We start from the raw sequence: 14,647 nt of genomic DNA, 5'->3' as shown, positions 1-14,647 counted from the left end.
GATCAGATGGTATAGTTGTGAGACAAACATCTTCCACTTGGTCTTTATTTTAATATGTTGTATATATGCTTATACATGTACATAACCTCTTTAAGTGCCTTATTTTTCTAGTTGGATTATAACTTTTCCAAAGATAGAAAAATATTGTATTCCGTTGTATAATTTAGAATATTTAGCATTGTATTGTTCACATTGAAAATTCTTGATGATCCCCTTTATAGTTGTTGGTTTGCTTCAAGTTCAAGTACCATATTATTACCATAAACATCGTATGACCCTTAGCATAAGATAAACAACCATAGAGTTAATTATACAATATTATTGCAATAAATAAAGCAATGTGTGACCATTCACTGAGAACTACCAATGAAACAAATGAAATATTGAAATTTTCGGATATGAAAAATTAAATTAGTCTGTTCATTTGCCATTGGCTTACAGATGTTAAATAGAGGTAGAAAAGGGGGGGGGGACTTATGAGGAACTGGTCAAAGGACACAAAGAATGATTGTGTATTGTAATGATGACTAAGCTAACTATACTGATCTAACCACCACACATTGTAGAAAATTATTCGAAATCAACCTTTTACTCCACATGTATGTATGATTAAAAGAATATATATATGTGTGTGTGTGATTCCCTTTGTGTAATACTTTATTTGAAAATGGTGAAACTATGTTTTTAAAAACTCAAATAGCATTTTTTAAATTATAACAGAAATGCACTATTATCTACATATGTATATTTAGTATAAATATATATGTAATAAAATAACTATTTTTTTTAATGTCTGATTTTACTTTAAATATAATTGTCTCCTTTGTCTTTGTGATGATAACCCATTTATCCAAAAATTGGGATAGAGAGTTCGAATACACGTTGATGCAAAAATTCAGATTTCTGGATCAAAGCTAAAATTATTCTGTCAAAGCTGTTACTTTTACCTTAATTTATAATTCTCAGGTAACATTACTTAAGTTGATAGTAATGTCTCAGCAAATAAAGGTTCACAACAGGGATGCATTAAAATCTAAATAACTAATATTAAATTACTTTCAAAAAAATTATAAAATTGTGTAGATCTATTGAATTGTTGTAATACTATCCTCTAGTAAACCAGGGTCCCTTGGGGAGTAGTTGATTTTTGTGATGCACATGGGAATGTGCAAGCTGGACCTATATATCTTGTTGTCTTTAAATAGTCTAGGGGTACGAGACACAGGAGCCAGTTCAAATGAGCTACCAATTGCCAAGCTGTGACAGTATGATCATCAAAGAGAGAATTATTATCTTTAGTTAAAACCAGACAAGTCTATGAAATGCCAAGAGTCTATAATGTACTCAAAGGGGAAAATTATTATTTCTTCCTTTTCAAATGACTAGTACTATACTCAGCTGATTTTATGAGGAGAAGATGCCAGACTGACTGAACACAGTTTGTTGAGGCATTCCGTATACAGGTATGAAAAACTAACCAATCGACCTATATGAACCATGCCATGTTCCACTGTCTGAAGATTAGAGCCACATGAAAAATGGTGTCATATATCCCTGCCAAAGGCCATACCTAGTCCTGTTCACCGCCTAAACTGTAATAAAGAACGTGCTTTACTGGATGTAAGATCCCGAGTTCTCATTTCATAGTGCATTGTTCAGCATTAACACCTCAGGGAGAGATTTGTGAGTATTTCTGACAGAGCAACAGTCAGCACAGGACCGAACCAGAACCTTCCCATATTAAAAAGGCTCAGCCCCAGCTTCAGGTTCAGTCTCCTCATGAGCAAATAAAATTAGCATTTTTAGAAAAGAATGTCCGTGTAATTGCCCTCATGTCAGGAGAAAACAATGTCCTATGAAATAACCGCTATGAATTTACCTGTGTATAACAATCACCCTAGAGGTTGCTGGTTTATGTCAGTGAATCTCAGATTTAAAAAATGCCATTCCACAGGGAAGGAGAAGAGAATTTGGCAATGCAGAGAGAAAGGGGCTCGCTACAACTGAGTGAGTACGGTAATCTTCATGAAATTGATCAGCTTCCATCTGCTTCCTGCTAACGTCTTTTTGTTTCACAAGTTCAAGGACATAAAGACTGTGCTACTGTCTTTATGGCCGATCAGTATGTTAGAGATTTAATTATCTAAATGTTGTGTCTGTGCCAATATTCCCCATAGTTCTAAAGAAATGTTCCTATGATGCAGTAACTTTCACTTGGTGTGATAATACATGTCATTCAAAAAATGTTGAGTAAAAGCTACCTTAACTGTAGTAAAAGTATGGGAGTTAACTGAATTTTCTGAGTGGGGAAAGAAAGGGCTTATGTATACTACAGATGACTAATAACACAGACAACTCCTCAGACCAAATGACAAGAAAACAATGTAGTCATATGGATCTCAATATTAATTAATCCAGTAAGAAGGAGTATGTGACATGATTAATGAATCATGGCACATATACATTAAAAACAATTCAGAACTTATCCATAATACAAGTGGTCTTCAACAAGTTCATGGAAAAGTTTGTATTATCATTTAATTGCACTTTTCCGTGAACTTTTTGAAGTACCCTTGTATAACCAGTCATAGTAATATAGAAGCTTTCATATTTTGAGACTAATATTGGTATAATTAGTCTGGGGCAATATGTTAAAAAAATAAGAACTGAAATTGTTCAAGGTAACAAAATTATAGTAAAAATGATTTTCTCCTTACATCTGAAAAACGATGATTAAAATCTACTAACTATACCTACCGAAACAAAAAAACCCTAAAATACATTAAAAACTTAAATGTTTTCAAAAAGGCATTAAACGATGTATTGTGTAAGTCATGTGTGTGTGTGTGTGTGTGTGTGTGTGTGTGTGTGTGTGTGTAAATTAAAGAATAATTTTGTTCCATCTTCGTTAAATTTAAAATTAAAGTATAGGTCACAGGTTCTTTAAAGTCCTAGGTTATTTATTATTCAAAGGGATAAGGAGGACTAAATGGAGTGGCTACGTTTGGTAGTGTGGAGAACACAATGGAAGAAGAACTTTAAGCAAAGGGGAGTAAAGATTTTCCTTTAACTTTGAATGAATACATGATCTGTCTCTTGTAAATATAAGGACAGTTTCCATTGTATGTTTGGTCTTTAATGGTTGAGAGAGCCTGTAATATGAAATTTTTAACTACAAAGGCTATAGTCTGTAACCTCAGTGTTTACATTTATTGCAGCAACTATACTTTAAATATTTCTTATAGAAATGTGTTTGTATTTCTAAAGTTAAAAACGGTAGAACTTCAAATTTGTCATAGGAAAGTACATTTGCTAAAAAGCATCGTGATAACAAACCCATTTTCCGTTACCTCGCTGGCCTTATTACCATTTGCTTCAACATAAATGTTCTCGCCTGTTAGAAAAATGTATAGACTTATAATCTGAGTTATTTTTCTACTTGTGTGTTGTTCAAATAAAATAAATGCTGTTTACAGATGCTGTTTTTCTTCACTAATGAAAGGAAAAAGTATTAGTTTTTCCACATAACTCAGAGACGAAAAGAAAAAAGAAAAAAATACAAAACACCTTAATTTAAAAGTTGAACGTTAGTCATGTTTGATCCTAGACCTGCCACTGGGAAGTGTTCACTGGTTCCGTCTACAATTCAAGTTCTGACCTACTAACATTACACACTGGGTCCTATTTCACCCTCCCTTGACATTTCCGTCTTTTCTCTTTAGCTGCCTTGCTTCCTACATCCAAAATATCATGGCATTTCTTAAAAGGCGATTCATGAATACAGACCTTACACACATTGGGTATTATCAGATTTGCGTGCGTGTGTGTATGTCTACACACCCAGTCTGATGGGAAAGGGTCTGATATATCAATATTTTTTTAAATTGTGGTAAAATACACGTAGAATCTTTAGCATTTTAACCATATGTAAATGTGCGATTCAGAGGCATTAAATAGCTTCATATTATTGTGTAAACCTCATCAGTGTCTTAGTCTGTTTGGATTGCTAAAACAAAATACTTTAGACCAGGTCATTTATAGCAACAGAAATTTATTGCTCACAGTTCTGGAAGCTGGAAGTTCCAGATGAAGGTACCAGCAGATTTGGTGTCTGGTAAGGGTTGTTCCTCATGATGGCACCTTCTATGTATTTTCATGTGACAGAAGGCACAAACAGTGTATTCTGACATGGTAGGAGGAGGAAACCGGCTCCCTCAAGCCCTTTTATAAAGGTACGAATCTCATTCATGAGGGATGAGCCCTCATGACCTCATCACCTCCCAAAAGTTTCACCTCTTAATACCATCACCTTGGAAGTCAGGTTTCAACATATAAACTTTAGATTCTTTTATTTTTTCTGGCCAGTAAGGGGATGGAACCCCAGACCTTGGTGTTAAACATCTGAATGTTAGAGGAACACAAACATTTAGACTGTAGCACTATCTATACGTGTAACTTTAAAAAATTCATTCTTAAACACAAAACTCTGTACCTGATAGCATAGTGCACAGTAGCTAGACAAGAGGCTCTTGAATGTTTTTGCCACAAAGAAATGATAAATGCACGAGGTGACTGATACATTAAGTACCCGTCTGATTATTATACAACATTATATATGTAACAAAACAACAGATTGTACCCCATAAATATGTAGCATAAATCAGAATCAACTTTCTTTCTTTTTTTTTTTTTTTTTTTGAGCAGTAGCATCCACTTACTGGACAATTCCAGGTTCTTTCCTAATAAGATGCAGCCCGAGGCTTTATTCGGGTATTTCTACAGTCCAGCCAGTTAGGGGAGAAGAAAAGGGAAAGGCAGGCACAACCACAGACGCACATATGTTGGGGGAAATGTACTATAAACCATTTTTTCTTCTTTTTTTTGGTTATAGAAAAAAAAACTCTGTTATCTATATTTTATTCATAAGTAAAAGGGGGATAGAAAAAACTTGTTTTTAATCTGGTATTTATGTATGTCTTCCCATTTCACATGTACAGGTTATTCAAGTAACAGTGCTGTCTACCGAGGCAGTACCTAAAAGCCAAAAGAAATACTAGGAAGGAAAAGTCCTAACAATTGGAAGTTCAAGAAGATACCTTCAGGAGGCTGAGCCACGAGTGGCCAGCAGCATCAGTAGAAGCACACGGTGTGCAGAAAGGTCTTGCCGTTCTTCTTCTCCAACTCCTTCAGCATCTCCTCCATCTTGTTGTCCATGTCCTCCAGGAGCTGAAGACACTGGCAGATCTCACAGATGAGGAACGCTCCAAGGGTGGCCTCTTCTTGGTTGTCCTGGATGTCCACGTTGACCACGTGCACTGGCTGGCAGGTCTCCTGTTCTCTGGAAGTGAGATGTTCTACCACCTCGTCGTAGACTCTCTCTTCACACGTGAGGATCAGATCAAACACATCGTTGCAGCTCTGGAACCTTTCTGGCCGGGGCTTGATTCTCCTATTTCTGTCCAGCATATACAAAATGCCATTGCTTGTATAGAATTCTTTGTCTTTCCTAAGAAGATCATTGTACATCTGATCATATGTGGTACTGAAATCATAAACATTCGGCTTGTGGGGTGTTGATCCTGGAAGCTTCACGTGAGTTGCTGTTCCAAAGGACCGGACATTGAATCCTCGTTTGCTGAGGACGTTGTGTGCCTCCATGCTCCGATTCTGGTTGCTTGAGTCCACCACAGCCACCCTCAGTGGTGACGACTGCATGGCGACAGCAGCTCTGTCAGCTCCGCTCAGCTCCAGGACGCCCTCCCGGCTGTGGGTCTTCAGCGTGAGCAAAATGGCGGCGGAGGCGGCCGGAAGTCAGGTAGGAGGAAGCTTCAGCTGTGACGCAACACATGGGGACGCGCAACACAGGGGGACGCACAGCAGGGCGTCTGCAAGGCGCCCGGAAGTCCTCCCTGGGGTCCCGAGCACCAGGCCTGGGTAAGAGTGGAGGCCCCGCCCCTCGGGCCTCCAGGCCAGCTCCCTGCAGTCTGTTCATGTGCTGCCTGATGGCCAGGTGCCTTGCGTCAGCGTCCTGATGTCACAGCGACCTGCGCCAGCGCTGAGAGTCTCATTCCTGTTATGGCTGAATAATATTGCCTTGTATATATAGATCACATTTTGTTTATCCATGCATTTGTTGATTTGACACCTTTGTTGCTTTCACCTTTTCTCATTTGTGACGACATGAATGAACCTAGAAAGCGTTATGTTTAGTGAGATAAGCCAGGCACAGAAAGAAATAACTGCATAATCTACTTATATTTGGAATCAAGAAAAAATGAACTCATAACAGCAGAGGGTACAATGGTGGTTACTAGGGACTAAGAAAGGGCAGGGCATGGGGAGATGATGGTTAAAGAGTACAAAACTTTAGTTAGGCAAGAAGAACAAGTTCTGCAGATCTACTGAGCTGTATGGTGACTGTAGTTAATAATACTGTATTTTATACTTGAAAATTGCTGAGTGCATCTTAAATGTTCTCACCATTAAAAATGGTAAGTATGTGAGGTGATGGATATGTTAATTATCTTGATTAATCATTCCCCAATGTACACATATATTAAAACATTACATTGTATACCATAAATATATATAATTTTCATTTTATAATGAAAAAAATATAAAGATAGGCCAATAACCAATATAAAGGAAGAAATCTCAAACTATTATTGTAGAACTGTGTATTTCTCCCTTCAGTTCTGCCAGTTTTTTGCTCCATATATTTTGGTGCTCTGTTGTTATGTGCCTGTCTGTTTCTGATGGGTTCACACATTTATCAATATTTAATGTCCTTCTTCGTCTCTGAAAGTCCTTAACTTAAAGTTTATTTTTTCTGATATTAGTATAGCCATGGAATATGCTTCTGCATCCTTTCACTTTCAACCTTTTGTCTTTGAATGTACGGAGTATCTTGTAGACACCATATAGTTGGATCATTTTTCAATCCATTCTGCCTATTTTTTCCATTCTACCCTTTAAAGGTGTTTTAGTTCACTTATATGCACTGTAGTTACTGATAAAGACATACTTACTTCTACTGTTTTACTATTGGTTTTCTGTAGGTCTTATACCTTTTTGGTTACTCAGTCCCTCCACCACAGCCTTCTTTCATGCTTAATTGATTTTTTGTAATGTACTGTTTTGATTCCCTTTAAATTTCCATTATCATTATCATGACTTTTGCAAGAATCATTTTATTATAATCACCAACACCACCACCATTATCCTTATATTTATTATTACCATTTTCTTTTTCTAAAATTAATTTACTTATTTTAATTGACCCATTGCAATTGTACATGCTTATGGGATACAATCTGATGGTTTTTTTTAAATCTTCAAATTTAAATTTATTAAGACATTCAGCTATGTCCGTCAGTCTACATCCAAATTTGCTACTAAAAACTAAGTCACGTACCACGTTAGGAATACCGAGTCTGAAAAACACTTTTTGAGCCAGCCTATTGTATAAACAAATGACTAGTTTCTTTTCATATCAAAATTCCCATAAAAAATTACATTCGCCCTCCCCAGTTCTACCTGTAGTCACGATGAAGGTAACAATTTAAATATGACACATTCTTGTCAAAAAAGGTTGCAAAGTCTATTAACAGCTTTAAATGTGGCATTTGCAGAGTGTGATCATACAGTTATGTACTTACTGCCAAAGTGAAAATGTAGTCATAACTTAACATTGTTTTGGTTCAATTGCAAGAATTAAATATTACACAGGATTGAAAAGTACACTCAGGGCCTTCATCAGTGACCTAAAGCCCTTCCCACTTAGGTCTCCTTCACTGAAGCGGACTCCAAAGTGTTCATTAGAGAGTTTTAGTTTACTTCACAGAGCCAGTGAAGTATACAAAATATTAACAAAAGTTCCATATATAGCAAAATATTGAAGATTCTGTCTCCTTCACTAAAGCGGACTCCAAAGTGTTCATTAGAGAGTTTTAGTTTACTTCACAGAGCCAGTGAAGTATACAAAATATTAACAAAAGTTCCATATATAGCAAAATATTGAAGATTCTGTCTCCTTCACTAAAGCGGACTCCAAAGTGTTCATTAGAGAGTTTTAGTTTACTTCACAGAGCCAGTGAAGTATACAAAATATTAGCAAAAGTTCCATATATAGCAAAATATTGAAGATTCTGTCATAGAGTTCCAGAGTCTCAGGTTACATGAATGCACTCGCAAGGGCCTGGTGTCCATGCATCCCTCCCCTAAAGCACATATAAAGTATGAGCGTGTTCCAATCTTTGAATACAATCAATGCTTCTCCATCTTTGATTTCATTTAAGTGCTGTACAAAACTCAATCACCTGGCTGAGTTCCAATTAACTGAGGGAAAAGGGGATGGAGAAAAGGGCTAATCCCTACTCATGCTTTATAACAAGAATGATCCTGTCCCCATAGAAAGTGAAATATCAGTTCCACTTCTGCTTGCTTCTTCCCATGCTGTCTTTATGCTCTTTATCCTCATTTCCTTAGCCCCGCTTAAACATTCAAATCTAATTTTATTTATCCCTCACGAATCAGGGGCAGTTTCTGAAGTTGCTGAGGTTGAGTTTTCTTGGCAAACCTCTACAAAACATCGACACAGAGCATATAAATACATTTTGATTAGTACACATTGCAGAATTTCTCCCACAATGTCAGGGGATGAAAGCAGGTTGTCTCCACTGAGAGTACTTCCTGCATTAAGATCCTTGGAATGTCAGTTTCTTGCCTAATCATTTCTTACATTCATTCCTCAAATCTGAGCAGGAATCTGTTTTGAGTTCTTCTAGAAAGAATCAAAGCATCATTCCCGCTTCTTTTCCTTGGCTAACTCAACAGGATGTGCTTCGTCTTTTGCACTATGAGGATCTTGTTTGGGGTCAATAGCCCCTTCCTGGATATCTGATCTTCTGGCACCGCACTCATTATTGTCCCTAGAACCTTCCTGTATCTTGGTCCCTGGAGGCTGCTCTTGTTCTGGGGGGTTCAGTGCCTTCCTGAAGCATGACATTTTGCTCAGCTGCAGCAGGAGGCTGTGGAACTCATTCAGTTCCTAATCCTGGAAGCTGGGAGGAGTTTTTGAGGTGGCAATGGCACAGAGGGCAGGTCTTCTGGACATACAACCATTTCTTAAGATAGCCTACATGGAAGAAATGACTGCAAGGCATGATCACAGCAGATTTCATGTCCTGCTAACAGATGGCACAAATATTGTGTTTCTCAAGCTGCTCTTTTGTAGCAATAGGTACTGATTTAATCTTATTCACAGCATCCCTGTGGAGAAGAAAGCTCTCCCACTGAAGCTGGGCCTGAAGCCACACATTACACTAGGAATAAATGAAGATGATCATTTAGCCTATCACTGTCCATTCTCCCAAGATGGTCTCCGAGACGCCATAAGCCACCACACAGAAACTCCACAAGAAACTCCAGCAGGCAGTAAGTGCCATTCGCGTAGCAGATGATATCATCCGTATTTTCTACTGGCTCTTTTCTGAATTCCTCCACCATAAATAAGACTTAAAAAAGTGTTCCTAGAACTTGAAGACAGGTGAGATTGCTGCTGGAAATAATAATAAGAAGCTAAAAGTGCATGTGGGAAAACTGGCAAATGATATAAGCTGTATAAATCAGTAAAAATAAATGAAAGCTTACGGCATGGAAGTGTTTCCATAAACTCTTGTCTCTAGATGCTACCAGTGACAAAACAATAGGACCTGTAATTTCTATTACAGACTGAAGGATAGAAGCCACAGCAATGAAGAGACTAATACTGAGCAGGAATGCCCGGTGAACAACCTGTAGTTCTAGCAACCCAGTCTGCACCGCCGGGATTAACAGCGTTACTCCTTCCGTCATGCCCCAATTCATGGCAGGATCATTTACAAAAGCTCGATAACCTTGCATGTAAAACTTGCAGAGTGTCAGAACACCCAAGGCGACAAAAGACACTGTGAAGACCAAACCCAAAAGAGAATACGGAGTGAGGCAACGTTCAGCAATATTTGTCAGAAAAAGGAAAAGAGGCCTCTCATGTGATGCAGGCTAATCTCGAACACTGAAATAGGAGTAAATGTAAAGAGCAAATAAGACGAGCCAGAAAACCATGAAAAGGTCGAGGACTACCAGTTGATTCCACAGGGAGATTCTCAAGGCTAGAAGGCCATTTACCTCCACAACCTGAACCAATTCTCTGTATGTAGACTTAGCAAGGTTATAAGGTACTAGAAGATTAGACACAAGAAAATAGAGAACTTCCAATCCAGTAAAAATGATAGCAAATTTGTTTATGATAACAATAGTCTCCAGAGGGACAAGGCCGAGTCATGCTAGCGAGGAAGCATGTGAGCTGAAAAGAGCCAGATCTGCTTCGTTTTCATGACACATGAGAATAAAGTACACACCCTCAACTGACCTATTAAGGCTATGGTGAACCGATTCATGGAGAGAGGTTCTAAATACACTGGTCCTTCATAGGCGGACTCCAGTTCACTCCTAACATAGTCCCTGGAGATTTGACGTCCAGCATAATGTAGGGCAGTCAAAGAATATAGATAAATCTGGGTCATATGGAAGTTCTTTGTGGTTTGAGGAACCTCCATACCATTTTCCATAAAGACTGCACCTATTTACAGTCCCACCAACAGTGTAGGAGGGTTCCCCTTTCTCAGCATCCTCGCTAGCATTTGTTCTTCTCAGTCTTTGTGAGAATAGCCAGTCTAACTGTGGCGAGATGATATCTCAGTGAGGTTTTGATTTGCATTCCTTGGATGCTGAGTAATGTTGAGCATTTTCATGTGTCCGTTGGCCATTCTTATATATTCCTTTGAGAAATGCCTATTCAGCTCCTTTGCCCATTCTTTAATTGGGTTACTTGTTTTTTTACTGTTAAGTTGTTTGAGTTCCTTGTATAGTCCGGATATTAATCCTTGGTCGTATCCATATTTTGCAAATATTTTCTCCCACTCTGTTGTCTTTCACTCTGTTAATTGTTTCTTTTGCAGATACTACAGATAGAACTGCCATATGACCCAGCTATCCCACTGCTGGGCATCTACCCAAAAGAATGGAAATTATCATGTTGAAGGGACACCTGTACTTCCATGTTTATTGCAGCACTATTTAAAATAGCCAAGAGTTGGAACCAGCCAAAATGTCCATCATTGGACTAGTGGATAAGGAAAATGTGGTATATGTATACCATGCAATATTATTCTCCTATAAAAAAGAATGAAATCCTGCCATTTGCAGCAACGTGGATGAACTTAGAGAACATTATGTTAAGTGAAACAAGCCAGACACAGGAAGAGAAATGCCACGTGCTCTCACTTATATGTGGGAGCTAATAAAAATAAATAAACAACAAAAAAGATACAACAATCACAATAATTCATTGAATTTTTTGAGAGAAGAGAAGAGAGCTGAGGTTGCCAAGGGTATAAAGGGGGAGAGGGAGGGGGAAAGGGCCACGAAAATCAATTCCATTCAATAATGGTAAATAATAATAATAATAATAATAATAATAATAATAATAATAATAATAATATATAAATAAAGCTGAACCAGATGCTGCCTGGGCACGATTAGTAGCACAACACTTAAGATATAAACTACATAATGCATATTAAGAGCCAAATACTTATATTGGAAAAGAGGGTTGTTACTGAGGCTACTTCTTTGGATTTGCTGGAAAAAGGAGCTGACATCCCATCCGTACAGAAAATCCAACAGCATGGTGCTTGGTACCCTCAGGTTCACGTTGAACACTGCCTCCAGTTTCTGTCTCCTCTCCAGCCGGGTTCATTTATTTTTTCCCCCTTGGAGAAGACCTCGGGCCGCGGCTTCCCTCCCTGCAGGGCGGCGCTGCCGGCGGGAGGGCTCCGAAACTCCTGGCTCTCTCACCAGCCTTACTGTTGTCCTCAGGCGGCGATGGCGGCGGCGGCAGCGGCGGCAGCGGGGTTCCAGGACAGTGCGGCTCACAGCGGCGGCTCTTCCGCGCTGGGCCTTGGTTGTTGTGTTTTGGGAGGTGGTGCAGGGAGCGGCGGCGACAGCGGCCAGATGAATGAGGTCACCGCCCGAGCCCCTCAATAGCCTGTGGTGGTGGCGGCGGCTGCCATGGCCTCCTGCGCTCGCTGCTGCCGCCCCGGCGCTCTGCCACAATGTGATGTTTTGATACACACATACGTTGGTTGCATAATGATCGGATCAGGGTGGTTAATGTAACCGTGTCCTCCTGAACTTATCATTCCTTTGTAGTGAAAACATTCAAAAGCTTCTGTGATATGCAAAAGTTAACTGTTAACCATAGTCACTCTACTGTGCAACAGAACACCAGAACTTACTGATCCTAGTTGTGATTTTGTATATGTTGGTGAACTTCTCCCTGTTTTTCCTCCCTCCCCCACCCCCACCCCCTTCCCGGTCTCTCGTAACCACTGTTGTACTCTCTGCTTCTATAATATCAAACTCTTTTTAACTTTTTTTTTTTTTTGATTCCAAATACGAGTGAGATCGTGTGGTATTTGGCTTTCTGTGCCTGGCTTACTTCATTTAACATGATGACCTCCAGGACCATCCATGTTGCTGCACATGACAGGATTTCATTCTTTTTTTTGGCTGAATCGTATTCCATTGTGTATAGATACCACATTTTTAAAAATCCGTTAATTTGTCGTTCGACAGTTCGGCTGAGTCCTTATCATAGCTATTGTAAACTGTGCTGCAATAAACTTGGGAGCACAGATATATCTTTGACATACTGATTTTGTTTTCTTTGGATGTGCTCCTAGTAGTGGGATTGCTGGATCATATGGTAGTTCTACCTTTAATTTTTTGAGGAACCTTCATACTGTTTTCCATAGTGGCTGTACTAATTTACATTTTAACCAACAGTGTATAAGAGTTCTCCTTTCTCCAAATCTTCCCCAGAATTTATTTTTTGTCTTTTTGATAATAGCCATTTAACTGGGGTGAGATGATACCTCATTTTGGTTTTAATTTGCATTTCCCTGATGATTAGTGATATTCAGCATTTTTTCATATACCTGTTGGCCTTTTGTATGCCATCTTTTGAGAAATGTCAATTCAGATCTTTTGCCCACTTTTTAATTGGATTATTTGTTTTTTCGTTGTTGAGTTTTTTGAGTTCTCTATGTATCCTGGGCATTAACCCCTTGTCAAATGCATATTTTGCAAATATTTTCTCCCGTTCTGAAGGTTGTTGCTTTACTCTGTTGATGGTTTCCTTTGCTGTGCAGAATCTTTTGAGTTCGATGTAATCTCATTTGTCTATTTTTCCTTTTGTCGCCTATGCTTTTGGGATCATATTCATAAAGTCATTGACCAGACCAATGTCATGGAGCATTTTCCCTATGTTTTCTTCTAGCAGTTTCATAGTTTTGAGTCTTATATTTAAGTCTTTCATCCATTTTGAGTTGATCTTTGTATATGGTGACAGATAGGGGTATAGATTTATTTTTCTGTATGTGGCCATCCAGTTTTCCCAGCACCATTTATTGGAGAGCAATGTCACTATTATTACTAGCATCAACAGCACCAAACATCATCATGAATATCATTACCATCCACATCATCATCACCGACTCCTTCATTGTCATCACCATCATCAAGTCCATCATCTACACCATTACTAGCATAAGCATATCATCACCATCACCATCATTACCAGCATCAACAGCACCAATATCATCTTTAACAACTTTATCATCATCATCATCATTCTTCCCATCTTTATCAGCATAAGCATATTCATCACCACCAATACAATAACTGCCATCTTCTTTAATTCCATCATTACCCTTACCGCAGTCATCATCATTATCATTATCATCTGTACAACCACCATGGTCACCATCATCTCATCATCATAACTGTCATCCTCACCACCATTGCTATCATCATCTTCTTAATTATATTGATAACAATTCTGTGACTGGCAATAATAGTGATGGTTGAATAATAATGAAGATGATGAGGATGATGGTAGTGATGATAATGGCAATAATGATGGTAATAATTGTAATGAAATGATGATGGTGATAATAACAGTGATAGTGATGATGGCGGTTATTATGGTGATGAAGGTGATGATGATGGTTATGATAATTGTAATAAAGAAGATGAAAATAATAATGATGGTGACGATGGTAGAAATGATTAATATGACGGTGATAACCATGGTGGTGATGATGTAAAAGACGATGACAGCAATGACGATTATGTAGATAATTCTGAGAATGATGATGATGAAGATGATGATATGGTGGTAAGAATGAATATGGTGAAATAGTGATGATGATGATCTCTTACAATGATGATGGTCACGGTAAGTGCAAGTCCGATGAAGCTAATGATAATGATGAAGATAAAAATGGTTATGATTCTGCAGTGAAGATGGTCATGGTAATGGTGATGGAGATATTGAAGTTGATAATGGGAGTGACGATTATGATGACGATGGTAACAATGTAGATGATAATGGTGATAAAAAGGATGATGCTTATGATGTGTGTGAAGATGATGGTAAAGATGATAATAGTGATTTCAATGGTGATTTGAATAGTTCATGGTAAAGATGATACTAGTGGTTTGAATGGTGAAGACAATGGTGATGATAAGATTAAGATGGTGA

General features: G+C 38.3%; 1 protein-coding gene and 1 pseudogene across 1 annotated transcript; both read right to left on the bottom strand.

Annotated features, from left to right (window-relative positions):
• Positions 1 to 5,130: 5,130 nt before the first annotated feature.
• LOC134367588 (RNA polymerase II subunit A C-terminal domain phosphatase SSU72-like) lies at positions 5,131 to 5,715 on the bottom strand. Its single transcript, XM_063084330.1, has one exon. The coding sequence runs from the start codon at positions 5,713 to 5,715 to the stop codon at positions 5,131 to 5,133; it is 585 nt and encodes a 194-aa protein (XP_062940400.1).
• A 3,085-nt stretch (positions 5,716 to 8,800) lies between these two features.
• On the bottom strand, positions 8,801 to 13,905 carry LOC134368393 (RING finger protein 145-like; annotated as a pseudogene).
• Positions 13,906 to 14,647: the final 742 nt, after the last annotated feature.

The sequence above is a fragment of the Cynocephalus volans genome, chromosome X (assembly GCF_027409185.1).
Source record: "Cynocephalus volans isolate mCynVol1 chromosome X, mCynVol1.pri, whole genome shotgun sequence".
NCBI lineage: Eukaryota > Metazoa > Chordata > Mammalia > Dermoptera > Cynocephalidae > Cynocephalus > Cynocephalus volans.
The sequence above is the reverse complement of the archived record's forward strand: the minus strand, read 5'-3'. Positions and strand labels throughout refer to the sequence as shown.

Bases quoted from the DNA above. Each gene is read 5' to 3' on its own strand.
- LOC134367588 (XM_063084330.1), bottom strand. From the start codon at position 5,715: ATGCAGTCGTCACCACTGAGGGTGGCTGTGGTGGACTCAAGCAACCAG.